Here is a 24,967-nt window from a genome sequence, read left to right as displayed (position 1 = left end):
AAAAAAATTTAAGTCAAAGTACAGATACCTTAGAAAATTTCACTTATGCTGATGGACTTATTACCCCTGCTTTCTCCAGCCACATTTCATGGGCTTGTAATAGTACCCTACATAGTGCCACAGGGGCCAGTGGACCACAGACTGAAAATCACTGAGCAAGAAATTAAATTCACACCAGGACAAAAAAGTAACAAGTCCAGAGAGAATCAATTTGCATTCAAGAAAATGTCCCAGGAACTTGTGATAGGAGATAGACCTGGGTGTCTTCTGCCAGCTGCAGGTCTCTGGCTGAAGTCCCCTGTGCCAGAAACTGAAGAGAAGCATGTGGCCACATCCCCAGCTAGACAGAGCCCAGTCCCAGCCAGGAACAGGCTGATGGAATGAACATTTCTAAATTCCCCATCAGGATGCAAATTAAGGACTGTGGCCACATCCCTCATCACTACCTATACCCACAAGCCCCAAGCACGAGTGGCAGGGCTGCCATGGCTTTGCAGGCTTTCTGGCAGAAAGAATTCTGAAGAATTCTTGTTCACACTGATACTTTGTTTGAACACTTTCTCCAAATGGCTTATGGGTAAGAGAACAATGCAGATGTATGCACCACAAAGCAGCTCACTGAGTGGCTCCTGCAGCATCTAAAGCCCACATGTATGTGAACAGTAAATGGTCAGAAGCCGGGGTTTCAACACCTTAGATCTGAGGAACTGTGGGATCACAATGCTGACATAAACCTCCCGTGATTCAGATGACAAAGTGGAAAGAGGGAGAACAGAGCTCAGCTTAGGATCTCTCAAGAAGTCTTTCAATTTTCTGTGAAACAGAATGGCATTTTTTCCTTAATCTTGCCTCAAAATTGCTGTTGTAGAGTACAATTGATTTTATTGGCTTCAAATTTTCTTTCACCTTTGCTTTTTTTATCCATTTTATAGCACTGTTATAGTACTCTGTATTTGGGTCTAAATGACATTACAATTCACTGGCCACATTGCACAGTATGAAATCAACTTTAAAAAATGGAAATTATGTTTTGCATGTCATCATATTGTGATGATAAGCAAGAGCAAGAAAAACTAAACACACACCAAAAAACCCCACCAACCTTTATCTTCATTATTAGGGGGGGATAGGTTAATATAATCATGCAATATTTCTAACCAAGCCTGTTACTGGATCTTATCAAACTAAATGAGCCGAGCTTGGATGGCAAAGTAAGCTTACAGGAGAAAAGTTCCTTTGGTCATAATCATCAAGATTTGGCTCCTGGAGCTTTACTTTCTGTTCTGTTGGCTTACAGCATAGTAAAAGTACAAATAAGGCAGAAGAGAAAGCTCAAAAGGCAATGAGAAGAAAAACACAACTTATAAGGCACACTGTGTTCATCTGACAATTCCCAGCATCCCATAAACACCAAAAACAATTCAGGCAGTGACCTTCAAAAGACTGGATTCCTTTACCCACGGACTGTGTACACAAGGTCAAAGTTCCACTCGACTTTAGCCTGCAGAAGTGGTGTATTAGCTATTCACTTGTAACTCCCATAATGACAGGAGACAGCTGAGATCTGCTCAAATCAAATTACAGCTCTGATTATGCAAAACACTGTGGCTCTGCATTTTCTAACACCAAGTCTGAGTGCAGTTTGAAGATGTCTGCTCCAAGATTTCTAAAAACAAGCAATTAAAACAACAGGAGAAGAACTAGTTTATTACTCTACTTATATTTGGCAAAGAATACTTCAGGACAAATTATAGATACAAGTGTGTCAACAGTTGAATACATACACTAGAAGTATTTTGTAAATTATATCTCATACCGTCAGGGAGTTGTTTACAGGACAAAGCATCATCAAGATCTCTGGCAGTTGATGGGTCGATGGTGAAAATGCATTCTTTCCTATCCAAAGAAAAAAAATAAAAGAAAAATTTATCTCCCAGTCATGAAGAAGGTATCAAAACACAGAGCCCATCACAGACATCCAGACAACAACAACCATGTTTTCAGAAGACTCTGCTGAAACATCTTCCAATCTAATCTGAATTCTAAATCTAATTTATTTTTTAAAAAACAGTTTAGACAAGTGAATCTCCTTGGGTATTTTTTCATTTTTCTTTGTGGTGTAACTGCTTGGTCTTAGTAGCTTTCATTTCATTACAGATATTCCCTCACAAAAACTAAACAATTTAGCCCATCAAGTTCACTCCAAAGAAACAAGCAAGAAAAAGTCTAGATGCCTTGCAGCTAGAGTAAAAATAGATTGTTCCTAATTGCTAAGTTAAATGGAACACAAATAACCCTCATGCCCATGCCAAAGAGTGGATGTCACAGCATCTGACACTCCATGAGCACAGCTAGCACAGAGCAGGCACTGAAACATGTACAAACTGAGCTGCATGTGACAAAACTGAGTGAGAGTTTTGGTCCCAGTAAAGACACCCAGGAAATGCAGGACTTTATAAAACCTTCACTGCCAATTACAGACCAAAGGGAAAAGCAGGTTCAGTAGGAAAAAATGTGAAAGTTATAGGAAGGGCAAGCTCCAAATCAGCTCATTAAATCTTACAAATCAACTTGGTGCTCAGGAAAAGCTGAACATCCTTTTGCATGTGCTGCACCAGGTGGTACCTGGAATTTGCAGCCCTGCCCTGGAAGGCTCACAGGTATGTCCTGTAGCAGTGGGTGGCCTAACACTGGGAACACACCAAGCAGGACCACAGATATGGTCTGTGGCCACACAGATGGGACAAATAAAGCATCTGATTCAGGGACCATCATGTTTAATGGAGCAGAGCCTGGCACCAGTGAGACACAAAACCTGAAGCATTCAACAAATAAAACTTGCTGAACTCCTCCTTCAGGGCCTCCCTTCATCCCAGGCTGTCCTACAGCAACTTCTTTCCCAGACCTCTGGACTACAACAGAGTTTTCCCAAGCACTGTGAGCAATGTGAGACCAGAGCTGAAGAGCAATGAGGTCAGTACAGTAATGGGTTTGCTGGCTTATTTTGCTTTGATCTTAACTTTTAGAGTAAGTTCAGCCCCTCCCTAGTTAAAAGATCCCCAAGCACAATGGCATAGGCTGAGGCTGCCATGGAAGAGATCAGACCACTGCTTTCCTTCTTTTCTCTTTGCTACAGAAAGACTCATATCATGATGGCAACTCCCTTCTAGAGATGTATAATGTAAACACACACTATTTTTCTTACAGCATAACCACTGGTATTACTCCTGGGGTAGGAGAGACAGGAGGAGAAAATTACAGTGAATTCTTAAAGGAGCAAGTGTACATGAAATTAGAAAGTGTTTTTGTATGGGTGCTATCTCACTGAGAGCAGTGTCCCCAACTTTGCAGATCTACCACTTCCATACTGAAATGCTCTGGGTGGTATTTGCTGGTATCAGACAGCTGGCAGCATCTATCTATGTAATTCCACCAGGCACACTAAATAGAGATATTCAAAGACATAAAAATCAGTAAAGCACTTCACTGCCTTCTGAGACTTTGAAATTCTTTTGGAATATGCTGGCTTTCAGATTGGATAGCAAAGCTGCCTTAATCCCCAGATGCACATTAGTTTCTGATCCTTTGCATGCATCTAAACAAATTAAGAGACTGTGACACTGAAAGATATAAAATCTTTCAACTACACCAGGACTGATCTGCTGGTGCCAGCACTAAAAATCAACCAATTTTTAAAGGTTTACAAACAACCTTAATTCCATAAATATCTATTCCTTAAAATTCCACCTAAGGATGGAATTTCAGGATACCACCACTCCAAGGCACCATGCAGCTCTCTTTAGGGAGCTGTGCATATGCAGATAGAGACTCCTATACTACAAACAGAATGGGGACACACACATGTGCCAGCCTGCATGTATTTATACCAGGTCCCATTAATGCACAGGGTATAAAGTGCCCTCCCCAGCCACATCCAATAAATCTTTAAGTTATTTAAAAGAGTCAACTGAATGGACACAAATGGCTTGCTTTATCTAGCAAGTGAGCAAGAAAAAAGTTTAACCTGGTTCAAAGAGAATGTAGGTTCCTGTGTCAGGGGAATACAGAGCTTATCCCAGATGTTCAGGGCCTGCTACCACAAGCATCTGCCACCCATTGTGAATTGTAGCTCCAGGCAGTTAAAAAATCAGCACGTTGGTTTCAACAAAGTGCATATTTGCAGCCTGCCCTAAATAGAAGTGAGCAGAAAAACAGGGTGCCAAATATTTTGCCACATTTATACAATGGTAACAACTAATGGGCCGTTTTGCTGAGATGTATTTGGCCAGTCAAGTCCACTGCAGAGGCCAATGGTGGTCCCAGTTCAGAGAGTCCAAACCTGTAAGTCTGGTGGGGCAGCCCCAGCCTCCCTCTGTGCTCAGCCCTTGGGGACATGGGGCTGGCTCTGAGCTGTCTCTCAGCACAGAGAGACAGGCATGGCCAGCACAGGCACAGCTCACAGCTGTCTGAGATCCATGAAGGCACAGATGCAAAGCTGAAGTGAGGTCCAAATTCTGATCTAGCATTTCTCACCAGCTCGGATAAGTTTAGCCACCAGGCTCAGATCTGTTTCTCCTTTAGAACTATTCAAAGGACTTGGACTTGTAGCTTGTCACAGGCCCTTTATTCTGGGCACAGACTGCAAGGTGAGGTAAGAAAGTCACTGAGCAAGTAAAACAAGTCATGATACTCCTTGGCATAAGGATATTGCAGAAATGTTGCAGAGCCAATGGCCAGGTAGTCAATGGGACAAGAGAAGCCAACCTCAAAGCAGAGCTCCAAGTCCACAGCAGTCAGATAATCCTGGAACACGGGACTATACCTGGATGAAATTTTCTGAGTAAATTCAGCTCACCAGTAACAACATTATTAAGTGTGACAACATTATTAAGTATTCTGGTTTTCAGTTTTTATTACTGAGGAAGTTTCAGATGTCCATAGGAACAAGGGCTGGCATGTGGGATCCATGGAATGATGGGACTGCAGCTCTGAGCCTGAGGGTTGCACCCTGCACACATGTTCCTTCAGGGTATGGTCTCATATTCGCAGCTATCTCCTCCTGCTTTTCCTCCAGGCCCACTAGAATCACTTTTATCTCCAGGATGCCACAGAGAGCTGTCTCTCATCCTGGAGAATCAGGCAATGCAGTGGAAGCAAGGGTAGGAAAGGCTGGGTGTGGGCAGCACAGCCTGCCTGCTGTTCTGCAAATTGTCACCTCCCTTCACCCGCAGCAGCCACCCCTGCACAGCTGAAAAAACTACCTGGGTGAAGAAACAACACTGCTCTCAGCTATGTGGCAAGTATGCCCTGTGAAGGGGAAGGGGCTGACCAAATTCCTGCCCTGACCATGCTGTCAGGCTGTGCAATACCCCAAAGGCTGTGGCAGGAGGGATCTCAGAGAGATCAGACCACATTTCTGACTGTAACCAGTAACAAGACCAGCCTGCAGCGAGTTGATTCATTAAACCACAAGGGACAGAATGTTTCATGCACCTGCTGAGGAAGATGTTACTTAAATCCACAGCTACATGCACACACATTTGCACTGATTAACTACAGGTATATACAAACTGGCAGTGTCTCCATCTTCTGGAGGGCCACCAAGGTGACCTTGTGGGTTAAGAAGTTTGGTCATCCCCCTCTCTCCCTTCTTTCAGGGCCTTAAAGGAAGCATCTCTCATTGTCATCACACCTAATAAAAATCAGGTTTATTTATTTCAAATTGTCAAAACATATTTGTAAAAGCGATGAGACGATCTAAGTCCACTTGTTCCAACACACAATTTGGTTAAAAGAAAATGGTTTAAGAGATAGAGACACACAGAATTAAGAGATTTTCTGGTCCTCATGCTGGAAAAGACTGGAGATACATATGTGCCTTTAAGAACCCCTCAGCACTGGTCAAAAAAAACCTACCAAAAACCCAAAAACATTTCAGTGTGGAAACTTCCACTTTTTACAGGACCATGTTCAAGTAAAACAGATGTCTAATGCAGGTTTGCAGAGGTGAACTTGCTCTGGCATGGAGTTTCTGCCAATGGAAGAACAAAACCCTTCCTCCCTTCTCCTTGTTTCAGAGGTTTCAAGCACCAGAGCAAGGCAATGCCTGCAAGACTTTGGGAGGATCAGGGGAACTACTCACAAATGACCATGGTGGACCTGCAAGCAAGAGTCAGGAAAGCAGGAGCCACCCAGACTGCCCAGACCCTGCCAGCCCCCAGCAGCACTGGCCAAGCCACCTCCAGCCCCACAGCAGTGACAAGGGCCCTGCTGAAGCTGGCTCTGTGTGGCTTCTTGCAAATCAACCACCTGGGGAAAAAGAATTATAGAATAGAGCACTTAGTTTATTACACAGTAATGACAGTGTCAACCTATACAGGCTGGTATATCAATCCTAATTTGAGGAAAGCTAATTAAGTGCAGTGCTCTTTGCGCAGCTTCAGGAAGACTAATTAAAGCAGACAAGCATGTCTGCAGAGCAGTTAGTCTTTTTACCTTTAACAGGACCTAAAATAAATGGCTGGTGCAGCAGTAGAGGTAAGATAAGTAGTCTGTTGGTGAGCTGGAATTACCGTCATGGTAATTAAAATGTTCACAGATCACAGGATTGCAACAGCAGTTTGTTTTACTTTGTGCAAATACATACATCTATGTATACATCTATGCTAAGGTATTTACAAGAATCAGCAGAGAAAACACTGCACAGTTGGTGCCTCAAAGACTGGTACAATATATTCATTTTTGCCAGTGAAACTGTTCAGAATTAAACATACCACTTAGTTTAACCATAAAATATGAACACCTACGACATCAGGAGATTACAAATTCCAGTGGTCAGGGCTCACTCTTTGCTCAAGACAGAGGCTACCTGCATCAGGATGAAGCATTGCAATGGTAAGCCATGGGCTCAGGCAGTATTAGAGGCACGATTTCTGGCATGACCACCCAGCTGGGCAAAGCTTGGGTGTTAACAGTGCCATTTTCTTGCTGCTTGGAGAAAGTGCCAGTTTTGTACACAGTAGACAAAGCAGCACCCTACAGATCTTCCTGTATAACTCAATGATCTCCCCAAGCAGCAGCACATAGATGAGTCAACTCCCCAGTGGAGACATGGAACCCAGATTTTCACCACAAATAAATGCCAACAACATGAAATACCAGTCTAGAGAACTGCATGTACCCACTAGAGCATCAGAAAACCCTTCATGAAGCAAGACATTGTCCTTACTAGCTGGTGTAACCTCTCACAGCAGGCAGAGGCCTTAAGAAGCAAAGTATGACCCAGCTATTCAGGAACCAGGATGGAGGAATTTCACCCCGGGCAACACAAGCACAAGTCAGCTGGCAGCCAAGCCATGTCCATGCTCCTGGTGTGACACAGATCACCACTCCTCCTGGTCCTGGCAGCAGCCACCACCATCTCAGGTCACTCGGGCTGAAGCCCCAGCTTTGGCATTTGTCTGAACTTGGACTGCTCAGGAATGAGGCTGTGGGCAGAGTTTAGACTGCCAAATCTCACGAGAGAAAAAGAGAGATTCTTTGCAAGAAAATCAAAGCACCTAAGGAAGGTGCTGAGCAGGGAATCACTGGAAGTCTTCCAACAGGAAACCCAGGCGCTGGAATAGAAGGGAATGGAAGGGAAGTGAACTAAGTGCAACAGAATAGAACTGTTTCAGTTGGAAGGGACCAACAACAATCATCTCATCCAACTGCCTGACCAATTTAGGACTGAACAAATTAAAGCATGTTTTAGTTAAGGGCTTTGTCCAGGTGCCTCTTAAACACTGACAGGGTTGGGTCATTGACCACCTCTCTAGGAGACCTGTTACAGTGTTTAACCACCTTCTTGGTACAGAAAGGCTTCCTAATATCCAGTCTAAACTTCCCCTGGTGCAGCTTTGAACCATTTCCACAGTCCTGTCACCAGGGCGAAGAGATCAGCACCTCCCTCTCCACTTGCCTGTGTTAGGAAGCTGACAGAATTAAGGCACCTGAACTTAAACGCCTTATTTATCCCCCACTATTCTGACTCCCCTCCCATGGGCAACTTTCACACCAAAGCAGTCTCCAGTGATGTTCACTGGACATTTACAAAGACCAACACATCGAAAACAACTACAAAAGAGAACAAAGAACACACCAGAAGCCTGAAGGTGGCTGAAACCAGCTGTCTGTGAATTCCAGCATTCAAGACTCAACCAGCTCATTGACACCCTGCCCCACCCCAGGCTCAGCTGTCATGGCCCACAGTCCCTCCAGTCATCCAAAAGCTCCTGAAGCACCAAGCTGAATCTTTTGCAGAAGTATCAGCTCATTTCCAAAGTCCAGGCTGCTTCAGCTGGAGGTGAGACAGGAATGACCACTGTTTATTAAAGTTTCAGCAGTGCAAGCCTTCTTTAAACTCGAGTAGGTCAGTGCTAAGACACTCACAGTACGACTGACTGCATGTCTAGACACTTGCAGTGCATTTACATTCTTCTAGGGACTCCTTAGATTGTCCTGTTCTCTCCACTTTGTGAATACATACAATAGCCTGGTGGGAGTGAAAGCTCAGCCTCCTGGTTTACCCATATTGACTCCAGCTCAAAGCTGGCAGTTTAAAATTAAGCATAGCAAAGGCACTTTTAGAATCTTAAAGCTCTTCAGGTAATTTCTGAGACCCTGCTGAGCACCATCTTGCAAAGCTAAGCAGACACCATTTCTCAGAGCTGGAAACAGTTGTTTTAATTTGAGAACAGGCATCCTAGAGCTGTCAACTCACTCCAGTGAATGCTACTAACATTTTTTCACACAACAATCCCATTGTTATGGCAACCACAGAAATCAATCTCGTTCTTCAATCACAAGTAAACCCAACTAGACCACAGTGTCGGTGCAGGTTTGTTACAAAGTGCCAATAAGCAAAGGATCAATCTGCCAATATTCATCACTCAAATTAGGACAAAGTACCCTTTCTCCAAGAGAAATTTCAGAGACCAATCAGTGCCTGAGCATTTGAGACTTCAACATCTCACTCCTAAAAGCATTTATTACTTGTAGTGTCTACCACATTTGTCACACTTGATGCTGGCAGATTTTAGTTAAAACCCAAGAGCGGCTGCTTCCAAGACAGCCTCTTAAAAGGAATATATTTTAAAAATATGCCTGCAAGAGAAGTACCCTGACAAATCTCTGATGGCACTCTGAATGCCTTGTAACAGACTGACAAAGATACTTGACACATCGCAAAACTCTTTTGGCATGGTGCATAAATTTAAAAATGAATTATAATTATAAAATAATTGGAAGCAAAAACTAATTTCTCCAAACACTGAGCATTATAAACCCCCAAGAAGTCCAGCAGAGCACAAAATGCATTGAAAGCCCAACTTCAAACCAGCACTACTCTCTTTAATTTCTCTGTGTTTATGTTTTAGCTAATGTCCTGTCCTGGTTCAGAAAACAGACCTCGGTCCAAGAGAGCAGCTGACAATGACTCCTGGTGTATTACACATCTACAACAATAAACTTTTACATTTTCACCAGGACTGCTCACTGGATTGCTGTACCAGAACCAATTATTCCTTCTATTTATCCTTCCATTCTTTCCTCCATATTTATGGCCTCCAAGTAAGAGGGAAGACAGAAAAAAAAGCACTGCAATCTTATACCTATATAGCTTGAAAAGCCAAAATATATTTATAAAGGAGATCAGAGTCTCTGGGAGGCCAAGCACCAGCAGTATTTCCTACAAGTCATGCTGTAATTGTGCCACAAATATAATGAGTTCTCTGCACCACCACTATCCCACGCAAGAAAGCCAAGTGTAATTGAAAATGCACTGCATTATATAAACTATTTGAATCATAGATGCACAGTGCAAGAGACACTAGGTCATCCAGCCCCCATAAGTCAGAGCCAGGCTGCTCATGACAATACATTTGCAAGGACTTTCTCCTCTATTGTATCAAGCATCTTTAGTGATGGAGTTTCCAGCCCTTTAGCAATCTACACTACAGTCTATTTTGGGTTGCACAGGAAAGGCTTCCTCTTTGTTTTACCTTACTTGTCCTTATAACACCCCTTTCTACCCTCCCACCATCGTAAATGATTCTCAATTTTCATTTTGGTCCACATATTTTTAACTATCAACTACTATATCTTTCACAAACTTCTAGTTTCAGTGTTGGCAGATACACATTGAACAGTTAATCCTTCCTTGTAAATCAATCTCTTATCTCCCAGAATATTTTTGCTAGTCTTTTCCAGACTGTTCCACTTCTAATCCATGCTGTGATATCTCCAGGACAGCTCTGCCTCATACACTTGCATTTGGGCCATCTATGTTACGATTTATGGGTTGGTTGGTTTTTTATGGAGTGATCTGAGAATAACCTGGTAACAAAGATCCAATCACCCAAAAAGTGAGACAGATGGACAGGTTAAAGCAAGTTTCAGATCACACCATCAGAATGGAACCCAAGGAAAATACTGTTCTTTGTAATGACCAGCCTGTCCTTGTGATCAGCTCTGAAATACCACACCAGGGATACACCACCTCACCAGATGGAGTGGTGCTGGGTTTCTTCAGCTACAGCACCAGAGACAGAAACCTGGGCTGACACCAGGACCTGGACACTTCATCTCTTGTCCACCCTGTGCTATCTGACCTACAGTGAGAGCAGGGCACCAGCAAAGCACTGTGATATCAAGTAAAAGGGCAGTACTTGTCACACCTGAACTGCCCCACTTAACACATATAAACATGAGAGGCTATGGCACTTTCCTCTGCTCATCAAAACCCCACCTTGCGATCCAGTGGAGTCCAGTAAGAAACAGAGACACTGTCAGACTTATTTAAGATTTTATCCTCATCCCCTTCTGTTATTCCCTCCACTTCTCTCCATATAATAAATATCCAGGCAAGAACAAGACTGTCTGTATAACAATCAAGGTGCAAAAGTTTTCTTTTACTGTTTTCCCCAGCTAAGCAGATTTCTAACAAAGCAAGATTAGGTGTGATGGCCTACAAGATCAGAAAGCAAAAATTCCATCCAACCACACACCACCAATTCTGTTTGAAGCTGCACTTCCAGTGATCACATGCACCTTCCTATAAAGAAAAAGGTGAAGTTGCCCTGTGTCTCTCTACACCAGGCACTGGTAACAGCATCTGAGAGCACAGAATATGCATCATTTTGTTCAAAACAGGGTCACCATATTTGCTGTATCTATACTGTAGTAGAAAATATGAAAACAGAGAGGAGGACCAAAAGAAGCCAACCACAAGCAAGGAGCTGAATCACATCACTGGCAACAGCACCTTGAGCATATTTACTCCAGAGCTTTACTTACTCAGCTAATGGCAGAGAAATGAGCTAACATGAGCTCTCCTCGTCAATCCAAGAATGGTACAGTCCCCCAGACTGCCTGGAAAGCAGAAGTAGCCAGAGCAGGTACAGTCACCATCACCACGTTCTGGAATCAATCCTATTACAGAGGAACTGGATCTGATATGCTTAGACACCACTGAATAATCCTTTGTAAATCACCTATGTATCTAATCCAATGTATCTCTCTATGGAGAACATTTAATCAGTCACAGAACAGCTCAGTGAGAGCAGAGATCACAATCTGGCCCTTTTTGTGTCTCCACTCCAAGATAACAGTCAGTTCTGAAGCAATGTTGCTTATACATTTGCTAAACAAGTCATTTCTCAGTTTCCATCAGAAACCAGAGCATACTTACATATCCTATTATAGCTGAGTAAGACTTGCTCTACTTAACACTAGCTTTTTGTAGTGGAAAATCTCCAGGAAACAAGTTGTTTAACGATGTTTTATCTGCCCTGCACTCATTCCTAACTAAAGTTGTCCACCTGCCTTGGAAAGACATCTGTTTCAGAGGCTGACTGCTTTCCTCCAACACCCCTTGCACAGCTCAAGGCTGCCATTTTTACCATCACCTCAAATTTTATCAGCCAATAATCTCCTTGGGCATCTACAGCAAAGACCATGCTGTCAAACCCTTACTATACACAGTGCTAATCCCTGTTACCAGCTGTAACACTCCTTGAGAAAGAAATAAAAGCAAAATAGAGCTGCAGTGCAGGTACCAACAGAGCCTCCCTCCCCAGTGGGCAGAGGGACACAGCAGAGCACCTCTGCTCTTCTTCCCAAAGGAAGGATGCCACGTTTCTGAAGGGGCAGCCAAAATTACAAATTTGGCCTTCAACAACTTGGATCAGTTGCAGTTGAGGTCCTGTGCTGAAATAGCAAGATGCAAATTTTAACTGAAAGCTTCATTTGCCTGCAAGAGCAAAGTTCAGCAACTCTGCCCTGCCAGGGAAGCAAGTGAGCTCTAATTGTCTCCTGCCAATGCAGGGCATCCTGGCTGGCCCCCTCTGCTGCCCTTTCAGCATTGTGGGAAGAACAGCCCTTCAGAGGGACCTTGGCAGAGAAAGGGTCTGATGGGAATCTCATGAAGCTCAAAGGGAAAAACAGAGTCCTGCACACAGGGAGGAACAGCCCCATGCACCAGCACAGATTGGGGAAGAACCAGCTGGAAAGCAGCTTGGCAGAAAAGGATGTCCTGATGGACAAGTTAAACATGAACCAACAAAATGTCACTGCAGCAAAGGCAGCCAAGAGCCTCCTGGGCTGCACCAGGAGGAGTGTTGCCAGAAGGCCAAAGGATGCATTCCTTCAACCCTTCCCCTCTGCCTGGCACTGGTGAGATCACAACTGGAGTGCTGTGTCCAGTTCTGGGCTCCCCAGTACCAGGGAGATGTCAACAAAGGGCTGCAAGTTTGCTGAAGTGCCTTGATGATGATTAAGGAATAAGAGCATCCAACCTACAAGGAGAGGCTGAGAGAGCTGGGACTGTTCAGCTTTGAGAAGAGAAGGCTCAGGCAGGGAGATCTCTTCAATGTGAAAATACACCTGATATAGGGAGTAAAAACAGCAAGACAATTTCCAGTGGTATCCAACAGGACAAGAGACAATGGGCACAAAACACAGGAGAATCTACTTGAAGGCAAAACCACATGTTTTTCTGAACCCCAGAACATGTTCCTCAGAGGGGTTATGGAATCTTCATCTTTGGAGCTATCCAAACCCCAAATGGGCACAGCCCTGAGCAGCCTGCTCCAGCTAACCCAGCTTTGAACAATGGGATTGGAGTAGATGATCTCTAGATCTGCCTTCCAATCTGAACAATCTGATGATTCTTCAGAGTTTAGCCCTGCTCAGCTGAAGTCAGTTTCTGCTCCTCAGAACACATCCATCTTGTAGATATTTCAGAGTTCCCTGCCACAACACCCTTTCTCTGCTCAGTATTTTTAGCTCATTGTTTTGTATTTTGCCAGCTGAGAAACTGCAGTTTGTAATTTTACCTTCAGCTTCATATTTCTTCTTAAAAGTGAATACAATGTCCTGTTTATAATAATAAAATCACTAGTTGGCAGGATGACATCAAATGGAAAAAGAGAAAGCAACTGGAAAATTTAGAGCAAGCAATTTTGAGTGCCAAGTTTCACATTTGTAATAGTCCAGCGGAGGTCAACAGGCTCACTTATTATTAGGCAAATGGTAAAGAAATAGATATCCTCTAGTTCTTCCATGTTAGACTATATAAACCATCTCTACTTGAACAGGTTCTAACACTTTCCAAAAAAGTGATGTTATACATTTTCCACAGTAACACCAACAATGGGAGACAAGCAAAAGGCAGAATTGCTTTGCAAAGAAAGGCCTTTTTTCTCTCTCCAATATTTAGGTTTTTGTTTCCCACTATGATTGGACTTTCCTGGCTTTACTTTCTTGTCCCAGTTAAGCAGTAAAGGAAACAAAAAGATATGAATGAAATTAGAAACATTTGGAATGAGTCTTAGAAATAGCTTTTGGGTTTCTTAGATTCCTGGCAGGACCTCTTCAAATGGCCTCCTCCTCCCTCTGCCTCCAGCTCCTGCACCCACCTCTGAAATTTGTATTTCCTTCTTTGCCCTCACCTCTCTTTTCTTCAGGGGCTACATTTTTGTCCCAAAGCAAACACGGAAATGAAAATTACATGTTGTAACACTGGAAAAGACCGGAAAGTGGTTGAAACTTTGCACCCATCAACATTTGTCTCTATGACATTAATCCTCCAAAGTTTCCCAAAAAGCAGAAACCAAACACTTCTCAAACTTCTAATGAAACAAATACCAACTCCAGTCAACCTGAATAATAAAATGAGCACTCCAGTCCTATCTGTATTATCATATTTTAAGTCTCTGGAAGGGAAGTTTCTTCAACCACACATTCTGATACTTCATGAACCTTCCTGCTCTCTCTAAAATTCAACTGCAGGATGCAATGCCAACACCTAATACTTGCCCAGTGCTCTTCATTACAAGTTTTGGGTGCTCTTTAGAAACAAGTAAGCTGGGAATGCCTGTGAAATACTTGTCTAATTTTACAAATAAACCCATGCAGGTGAGAAACAGATGTCCATGGTAAAACTGTAAAAGTGGCAGAGCAGAGTGCTAAGCCGGTTAAATCATGTCAAAGCCATCCACAAGGTTTGGATATTTTCTGCCTTAAGTAATATTGAAATATTATGTAAACCTTTCTTTGTGAGCTATTACTAGAGAAGTGAAGGAAAAAAAAGATCTCTTGGAAGCAATTCTACACAGGCTGTGTAGGTGAGATCACACTTGCTGTCCAAATAGAATATGCATGGCAAGAACAGGCTTCCTGTAAAACTGGAAGACTTGCAGGAAGATCAAGGAACATATTTACAAGATGGCATGGTTAAAATGCCTTTCCCTCTTGCCCAGCCTCAGTGGCTTGGTGAAACACATTGTCTCAGTTCCATCTACAACCACACTGACAAACACCTCTGGTGCAGGGCACTCTCTGCACGCTCCGAACTCTGACTCCCAGACCGCACCTCGGACACTGCTCAGCAGAACACACAAACTGCCTTTTGAGGAGGAAAGGGTCATTTCCCAAGATAAAAGGAAACAAGGAAAAGTTATCTCAGGAAGAGGAAACACAAAAACACAAGACATTTTTTGGGTCTCAGTTCCAAATGCAACTTTTATACATGACACTAGAAAATTTACAGCCCTATATTACAGAACTGCAGAGGATTTACTAGAGGTGGAAGTACTTTAAGCTAAACTCTAACATGTTTACTCTAGTCAAGCAAGCAATGTGTAAACTGAATTAGATGAGGTATTTACAAGTGTTAACATAGCTGTTTTAGGAGAAAAGATGAGTTTTAGTTTCACTGAAATTAATTTATATTATACTCTCAGACTACTGTACAGTAATCTGGGAACCCTGACAGATCACCATGCACAAAGTACAGAAAAGATGGGCACTCAGAGAGGCAGGTGTGTGAGATCCCCTGGGAAACAAGGCATAACTCAGATGTGCACCCAGAACAGACACCCAAGTTCAGGTGTGTTCTTCTGGATGCTGTGCTGGCCCTTTGTAGGACAGTGCAGACCACAGCACACTTACTGCTGACAATATGAAAGCTGATATCTAATAACAAGTTAAGGCCAAGCTACCTTGGGACTTGTCAAAAACAGTCTCAAGGTCTCCTGGTCTCACTCATCAGAGATGCCAGCCAGGTCTCCAACTACCTGACACCACCTCCCGACAATTCACACTGCATTTACCAATAAAATTCATCTTCTTTCTGGGTAGACAAACCCTTTTCTGTGAGGAAATTACAAGGAAGACTCACTTGTATTTTATTTTCCATAACTAGAAGTCTCATGTTATCTCCATATGTGTTTAGACCACAGACTGGTTAGTCAGCAGTGTGGCAGTTGACATTAAAAGGATTAGCAAATTAAGCTCAAATAATTGTCTTAAAAATTTTGACTGTTATATGTTTATATTTGAGAGGATCAAAAGGAAATCTACTTTGTAGTGTGCACTGTGGTCAGGAAGGGGCAGAGAGGGATTTAAATGGCTTAACCGCAGAACTGTTATCACCTTGATAAGTCCCAGTGTAATAATTCAGCAATAAAAGCAAGAAATGCACTTGGAATTTGTTTCCAAAACTGACTGTCTGACTGGAGACAAGTCAAGCTCTTTATTTGCTTAAAAGAACTCGGTCAGAAGAAACAGAGAAGGCTACTGAACTGTAGTCAAGAATATAAAAATAAGCACTTTCAAGTGACATCTGAACACCAGCGTTCAGTGTCTACTTTTTTTTTTAATGCTACCTGAAGCCTGCAGTCTGAGTGGTAGCATTAGTCAATCAGGAGTGTGATTCTCTGCTGAATTATTCCACTGTATGGCAGTGGAAATCCAGAAAGCTGAAACAGTAAGGAGGCTGTAGGCTCCAGAGCAGAATTAGGTCCAAAGTAACACCTGGAGTACACGTACAGATACAAATACATTTTCAGCCTTGAAATAAAAATGGCTGCAGTTTATCAGTTTATCTGCTCAAATTGCTAATGTCCATACCAGTAACACAGATAAATGAAGAGGAAGAGGAGCTTGCTGCGTATATAAAGGTGTTTGTACCAGTGCAGTGACCAGAGGCATCAGCCTCCTAGGGCTGCTTCACCTCAGCATTACACAAGCCAGCAATGAATCTGCCAACTGAGTCAGGATGCTCCAGCATGAGCAAGGCTGGAAGCAGAACACACGGTGTCTTCTTAATAATGTATTTATTGTTTGCCTGCATCATCCTTTATTGCAAAGTGAGGTTCTAAACAAATAATTTTTCTTTGGTCCTTAAATCTTTTCTGGTAAGGATGTCTCTAAAATCTGACACTTAGAAGTGTAGCAAATCTACTAGTTTTGGGTAGTCCAGTAATGTCAATGTCTGCCACTCAACAGGCTGTGAAGTTCCTGAAAGCTGGTTGGGATCACCACTGAATTGCAGGGATGGTTGATGTGAGGTAGGTGGACAGTCTTTATCTGTCTCAAGTCTCAGAGCAACAACATCCCAGATCAATCATCTGCCAGGCATTCAGAAAATCTCTGCTATAAAACTACCACTAAAATGCATAATACATTCCAGACAAAATCATAAAACTTTCAGATTAGGTGCCGAACACCAAATTTTCAATTTTTCAATAGTTCTTTTGAGAAAAAGCCTCTCTGTCTCAGAGAATACTTCTCCAAGTAACTGATCTTCTGAGTTTGTCAGTACTTTCAAAAGTAGTTTCTTTCTATGCTTTCTAGCACAGCTAAGGTATAACATGATACATGTTATAAAGTCAGTGCCTTTACAAAATGTGATGAAAGCAAAACAAAATAGCACAACCCTGCATCAACCCAAGGAGTGTTAGACCATGCTTTTTGCTGTTACCTTAAATCTCTTCTTTTGGCCAGCTCTCCTGGTGAGATAACCCAGGGCAGGTTCTGGGGAAGACATTCCAGGACTTCAGGGGAAAAGTCAGAGAAATCCACACCGTACTCTGTCAGGATCCCTTCTGATTCTGGCTCGATCTCTCCGGCCTGTCCAAGACTTTTGCACAACTGCCTGCAGAAAGAAAGGGATGCTTTTTTAAAGTGTATAATTACTACTGTCACGTTGTTATTGTCCCTGCAGAGAAGCTGCTGAGCTCTCTAATACACTTCTTTCACTTCTCCCTGAGTTTTGGCAGAGAACTTAGCAGGAATTCAAACCATACCATGACTTGTGTCTGCTGAAGATGCAAAACACTCACCAAGCACTACCCTGGGCTGTTTTTGTGTATCTCATTTGAAATAGATATTTTAAACTATTAGGTTTTTGTGAAGGTAAAAAGTTTCCAATTTAGATAAAAATGCATCCAACAGAGATAAGAAAAGCACAGCCACACAGGCAGCTCTTGCATTACACATGGCTGTCTTGAGACCCTCCCTCCTCACCACTGAAAAAGATGACTCATTTCTACTACCAAAATGAAGAATAGATTCACACCAGATACCAGAGAGCTCCACAGGGAGCTCAGTACACTGCTCTCCATCCCAAAGGATACACAGCTCTGCCTGGGCAAACCGAGGCCCTGTGAAGACAGAGGTGTGAAGAACCCACACTGCCTCCCTGACAGGAGTCACACAACACACCCACAGATCATCTTTCCAACCATCTCCCAGGCTCCTTACAGAACCTCAGCATTCCCAGTCATTTGTTCCTCCTCTTATGGCTAAGCAGAAGCCTCTGAACCCAGAGCTAACTGGAGAGAGGCCAAGGATCTAGAAACAAGTCCCAGACAGGGGAAATTGTCCCCCCCATGCTAACAGTGCTTGATGAAGTACTCTGCACACGTAGATGAAATTGCTGCTCTATTGTGCTTGGAGAAAGTTTCCATCTGCCCCAGTGCAAACCCCAGCATGGATCTGTCCAACAGCTCTGGTGTCAAACAAGGCTCAGCTCTGGACGCTGTGCAAAGCAGAACTCCAAAGGAGCGAGACATTTGTTCCCTCTCCAGCTGATTACAAATATCCCATGAGAACCCATGTCACACAGTGGCTCCCCCTGTCCCCTTTCTCACCTTTAGATTGCTCTATAGTACACAGAGTTAAATTACTTTTTATTTTTTTAATATACTGCCATTAGGCCAATGCACATTACAGTCAATAGAGATAATGTTCCTGACCCAAGAAGATTACAACTGAAATTAAGGCAAATCCATCAAAATATGACACAAAAGAGAGGGGTAATAACACAGCACAAAAACAGCCACTCTAATAAGTGTTTTTCCACTGCATAAAATACACAATCATTATATTGATCCTTCTGCTTTAATTCCAATGAGTGAGAACAGACACTAATGACTTTCCTAAATTAGGGCCAAAACAGTGCACTTGTTATTTGGACAAGCAAGCTGGTCTCAAGGCTTCAAATGTGCCATAAACCCACAGAACAAACCCCAAACTCTCAGCACAAGCGAGCCCATCTTCTTTATGGGAGCAAAGCTCTTTCTTCACAACGGGAAGGGCTGTGTAATAAACCTGTCACATTGTGTAATATGCTGGAAAGGATTGCTCGCTTCATGGTGTGGTAAATTGTAGAGTTCACATTGTCTAGCTTTAAAATAAAAATGAAAACAAGGATAAAAGATATTTCCCTTTATTGTTTCAATTTTATGTACAAACTGTATGGCAGAAATACGTGTGCATTTGGCATCGTGGCTGAATTCTCGGTTCCTGCAGCTGGGTCCCAGTCTAATCCTTATTTTAATGTAAATAAATGAGGCATCAGTTTTATCTCCCTCTCTCTCAGCAGTAACAATAAAACAGAGAAATCACCACTTCATTTCACACGTCTGGTGCAGAGCTGGGACTGAGCAAGGATGAGCCTGTGGGTCTACAGACCCAGCAGCGCTGCCAAGGATGGAAAAAACAAAACAGGAAAAGAGAGGACACATTGCCCTACCCAGCAGAAATGTCAAGAGCTTGAGTCTTAGGTGTCCCTTCTTTCGGCAGGGCAGATCTGGGAAGTGCACCAGGAGGGCAGCTGGACATCTACAGGACAAGCCATGGAAAGGACCTCTGAATGCCAGAGTGCTTTCCAGCTCACTCTTCAAACCCATGCTCCTCTTGATCCGTTTACTGAAATTAGATTACGAACCATAAGGGGTTTACCCAGAGGTTTGATATAGGACTAATATTTTTTTAATAGTAATTAACATTTGATTTACAGTGTTCCAGGGAACATTTCCCAAGTACCTTGAAATAAAAAGTGTATAACTGACTTTAATTGGGGCCATGTTACAGTCACGAAGGCATGATGACTTGCATCAGAGCAAAATCTGACAGGACAGCATGTGATCAAAGGTAATGCATATAGGATCACCGACGGCCCCAGAGTAACAGCCAGGCTGCAAAATCATTCCTGGGGCTCCACGGCCACCAAGGGCAGCAAGAATAGTTCAAGAGGCTTATAAACAACCAGGGGCACTGGGCCCAGCAGCGCTCAGACGTTCACTCCCAGGGAGTCACAGTGTCTGTGACACCCTGGGCTTGCGTGCATCTCTTTTTTTTTTTTAAATGTCAAAAGGCAAAAAAGAGTTACAACGGTTACAGACGTAAACATTTCTTTTCTGTGACGCTGATGGGGGAGCATTACCTTGAATTCCTTGAATACCCTTGGATTGATGTCAGACATGGTGTAGCGTGCACTAACTGGAACATGCCATGGTTGGGGCAGAAGGCTATTTCTCCAAATCAGCCATAGCTGCAAGATTGCAGAAGTGCTCCAAGGTGCCCACTCACCAGAATTTAACCTGCCAGGATGTGCACCTGGGGCACAGCCACCCTCAAGCTGCCATCTTCCCTCTCATGGTGACACTCATCATTCACCCATCCATCTCTAGGAACATTTGAGCTCTCTCCCTTCCACTTCAACTCCACTGAGTTGAAACTGGCCTGTGCATTCAAAGGTTACACGATGAGAACTCTCCAAAAAGACAAAGCAGGATTACATAAGGCTTGTTTCCTTTGAAAAGCCAGGCAGGCTCCCACATTGGAGTGAATAACTTCCATTGGGAACTTAACACCCTCGCTCAGCTTCTCCTGGAACAGATTGTCCAGTCATCCTACATGGAGGGCTTCTTTCAGCAGCAGGAGAACACCCCCCACATAAGCCACCAGTCCTTAAGGAAGAAGCCCACCAGGATGCTCCCACTGCCCAGAGCTCAGACAGAGCTGCACAGGCTTGAGAAAGGCCACAGGTGCCAGTGGAGATGGTGAGAGGGCTGCAGGGCTGAGCATCAGAGGGACAGAGAGCTGTGCCATGGAACCCCAGTGCTCAAGAGCTCAGTCCAGCCCTGCTTCACATCATGGAGTTGCCTTCCTGCAGCTGCCAGGCCATGTCCCATCGGAGCACAGGAGCAGCGTGGTGCTCCCAACATGGATGAGGGTGTCCCACAAGGCGGTTAGCTGTGCCAAGGGAACAAAGCTTTACTGAGGGACACTCCCATCTGCTAGAAGGTGTTTTTTCAACAGAGCTACACTGCTCTGTTGAGAGGATTGGACCTTCCCTTGAGCCTTACACTGAACGACCCAAGGTATCTGGTTATTACCCCTCACACGAAATATACTTTTGTATTAAAAAAAAAAAAAAAAACAGAATAAAATGCCAGAGATGAAAAGAATTCCAGCCACTCAAGTGGCTTTGGAAACAGCAGCAAGTGAAATAACACCCTGCAACATTTCATTTTATTGTAAAAGCTGGAACAAATGATGTCACCTTGACAGACCAATATCTAAGATCCCAAGCTAGAATGGTCACAAGCCCAATGTGACACAGAGGCAGTTGGTGATTCCATGCTTTTCTATTAGTTGTTTTTTAATATAGTCTCATCCATCATCACATGTGGGGACAAAAAAATTCCACCTTAACCATCTGCAAAAGTGCAGAGACATCTGGACTAATACTCCAAATAACCCTGAACTCCAACACTGAAAATAGTCACCAGAAAATAATGGTACATGGCAGTACTTGCAATATTTTTCTGGAAAAGGAGAATGTCTTGGAGCTAATTTGCTTTATCTGTTACCTGAAGCAGGTACAGTTATACAGCATTTCACTGCCAAGGTAAAGTCACTTCACATGCAGGAGGGAGCACAGCAGCTCAACTCAGGGCATGGCCAGCATGACCTGGAGCCATGAGTTCCTCCTCAGTCCTCCCAGCACAGTCGGGGTGACAGGGTGGCCTTTGGAGGGGACAGTGTCACGCTGGTGACCACCAGGTGGCAATCATGACACAGAAACGCACCCCCCTCCCCAAGGGACCTCCAGGGACTCTCAGGTTGCCCCTGTGCAGGTGAACACTCTAGGTAGCCAGTGCCACCATCAAAGTCTTGGCAGAGGCATCTCATTTCTCCACCCACACATGGTCACTGTGAGGACCAATCTGGGTCATTAACTGTGCTTGGAAACTTGGCACTGAATTTCCCAAGGGAAAAGGAAAGCTGAGGAAGGTGCATGACCAGTCTGGAGAGTTCATCTGCAGGATGGAGAGTACCTAGAAACACCCAAAGCATCCAGGAGACATGACTGCCAGCTCTGGAGGGAGTTTCCCTTGACACACTTCCAGCAGACAGTGCGGGGCGATGACCAACAGGCTCTCTCTGTCCAGACACCTTCAAAACCATGGTGGTGGTGCCAAGGGCATATCAGGAACTTTGTGGGCAGAAGTAAGGGTGCACAAAAAAGTTCATAAAAACAAATCTGCAGATCACCTGGTCTTCTCCTCTTCAGGGGGGCCACGATCAGTAATACAACTCATTATAAACAAGGTAACATGGCTTATAAACGAGCTTAAAAATGAGCCCAAAAGCAAACAGAATCCTTTGGGACATTCAAGAGGTTTCCTTGTCTTTCAGTGTTTATACAAGAATTACTTATGGCTAAAAACAAAAGGGGTCACCAAGGTTTTATGCTCTCATGTCCACAAGGCACTTACTGAAGTGCAACCAGCTCCCAGAGGAAACGACTATGTATGAACACAATCATGGACATTTTCTTTCCTGACAACACCCTTTACATCTTGGAAACGATCAAACCAGACAGATGAGAATATCCAATATTGTCAGAAGTACAGACTAAAGACACACACATTAGCCAATAAAAAATATATTAGCCCATCCTCCTAATTTCCCCTGTTTCTGCTGAAAGGGGGGTTGTTCATGACAAAAAGCCAAGCACTACAATCACCCTCCAGTCTTTTCTCAGTTGGAGTCAAAGAAGACAAAGCAAATCTCTGCCAGTAAGAAACTTATTCTCAGTGAAGTTCACAGCACAGCCAGACCCAAGTTAAGTGGGGCTCAAAGGGAGGCCACTGCAGTTCATGCACTGCAGTTTATCTAGGAAACACTGAGTGACCTCATGGTTCACGTGGCTCTCAAGGAGCACACATGAAACTTGCTATTACTGGGCCCACAAATCAGCTGCAACTGATAAACTCTGTGAAATGAGGACTTGAGTTTACTTTTAGTTCTAGGGCTGATAGATCTCTGCCATCACACTTATTCTTAAAACAGGTTTTCTCTAAGTATTAAGCTTTACCAGCAATTTGAGCTGAGGACTCCCAAACCTGCAGTGCTCATACTGTACATCAGCTGTGCTACCCCATCAGAACTGCTTTGCAAGGGGAAGAGAAAACTGGACTTTATGAACAACTCCCACTACTGCACATGCTCCAGATTACATCCAGATGCACCTGTAAAATCTGACCACAGTATGGCCACAGAGTTATCCACTCTGGATTACCAACTAAACCAGGACTACTAAGTATTCCCAAGATAACCAAATAGATTGACCAAGATCCTCCATTTCTTATTGAGACCCATTCAATAGAAACAGCCTGGCCACTCCAGGTGGGAGTTTGTCACCCTACAGCAGTACCAAAGAAAAAAGTGAAAATGCTGAAAACCAGTCTTCTTCATGGAGAGGCAAAATAAACTTGCATTCTGGATCCAGCCCAGCATAGGCCATTTGTGTAGCACTGGCTTAAAATTTCCTTCTTCACAGCACTGCCAGCAATTTGAACTCTGGACAGTGATGACTTTACACTGCCTGATGAAACACACAGAGTACAACACCCTTCTCACATGCTTCAGGAGGGAATGAATCTTCTCTTGATTTCTACTATTCCTCCTTGAACCAGTGCAACTTTAAAACCACAAAAATCTGTGACTTCCTTCTAATTCTTACCAGCAAAGGTGTAAAAACTAAAGATGAGCTTCACAGCCACTGATCTTCCCCTGGCAGAAGGGAAATGTCTGCACACTGTGTACTACTCTTCCAAACAGGGAGGAAAGACAGGAAGGCTGCCAGCACCCCATGGTGCTTGTGCTGGTCAGGCTGAGCATGTGTGCTCCCCCTGGACCATGCACTCATCAATGCTGTGATGCACCAGCACTAAAGAAAGCACTTGAAGAACTTAACATTTATGAGATTAACTAATGATGAGCTGCCCCTCATCCCAACAGAATTTATCCACCAGAGGGACACAAGACAAGCAGCTTGTTAACAGATTTCTGCTCTCCATTTTGTAACGAATTAAATGAAAACAAAACTTCCAACTAGAAATGCCAGTCATCTCTAGTTCTGATGGCAGCCACATACCCTGATGCAAAGTTGCTGTCTTCTTTCCAGTCCACGATGCGACAGATGAAGAGCGTCTGTGAATAGGCCTCAGGCTTGCTCACAAAGTCTGGAGGGCAATCAGCCAAGGGCACATAGACCCTGGGCACCCTGTGGTCCACAGGTGAGAACATGGCACACCTCTTGAAGAGTTCACTGTTCCTGTCAGCCAGAAGTTTGATGAAACCCGTAGCTGCTCGAGAATGCTTCTTTTCCAAAATATACACCACCTGGGAGAGGCAAGTTTCTACAATTAATACCTTCAGAGAAACTTACTTTATTTAGCAGAATGAGAATACCCAAAGGCTCAGCAGAGTAACTGGAAAAGTCACAAGGTCTATATCTTGTTTTCCCTGTATGTGTATATGTGTGTGCATTTTTTAACTGAGTACCTTCTTTACAATGTATTTTCCTTGCCATCTTGCTCATGGCTATAGAAGAGCTAAGTGCTTTCCAAGTGTTAGCTCTCTACAGCAATTTTCTTGATTACAGAACAAAACCAGACAAGAAGCAGATGCTTCCAAATGCAGGGAATTAGCCACAAAATACAAGCAACTCCTGTAAAATCTTACATTTGTATTCTCGGCCTGTGATTTCAACAGTCAGCACAGACCAGGCCAGTCCAAAAACGGTGCCGCTGGCAGATCCAATGCTAACCACAGGAAAGGATGTGCTGTTGGGAATTTGGCAGTTCTCTCCTTCTCTCTGTGCTTTCTGAAGTTAGGGGTTATTTTACCTTTATACAAGATGGCTTTGAAAAGAATAATAAATTACAATATCACTAAATAATTGTTCCAGAGAGGTGTTCATCCAGGCTATATTTTTGTAGACCATAATAAATCACTGGATAACAGAAACATTATAGCCGATTTCCTAAGCTTACAAAAAGGAGCC

The 24,967-nt window shown here is 43.4% G+C and overlaps 1 protein-coding gene across 2 annotated transcripts in view; it reads right to left on the bottom strand.

Annotated features, from left to right (window-relative positions):
* The window catches only part of DIS3L2 (DIS3 like 3'-5' exoribonuclease 2), a 180,414-nt gene that overhangs the window by 85,146 nt on the left and 70,301 nt on the right, over window positions 1-24,967 (bottom strand). For both annotated transcript variants that reach the window (XM_066556844.1, XM_066556845.1), the window contains 3 exons: window positions 24,056-24,303; window positions 17,303-17,476; window positions 1,817-1,896 (listed from right to left, as the gene is read on the bottom strand). In XM_066556844.1, the coding sequence (XP_066412941.1) occupies window positions 1,817-1,896; window positions 17,303-17,476; window positions 24,056-24,303 (502 nt within the window). The remainder of the gene's footprint in view (window positions 1-1,816; window positions 1,897-17,302; window positions 17,477-24,055; window positions 24,304-24,967) is intronic.

The sequence above is a fragment of the Molothrus aeneus genome, chromosome 10 (genome assembly GCF_037042795.1).
Source record: "Molothrus aeneus isolate 106 chromosome 10, BPBGC_Maene_1.0, whole genome shotgun sequence".
Taxonomy (NCBI): domain Eukaryota; kingdom Metazoa; phylum Chordata; class Aves; order Passeriformes; family Icteridae; genus Molothrus; species Molothrus aeneus.
Note: the sequence above shows the minus strand (reverse complement) of the source record. Positions and strands in the feature narration are given on the sequence as shown.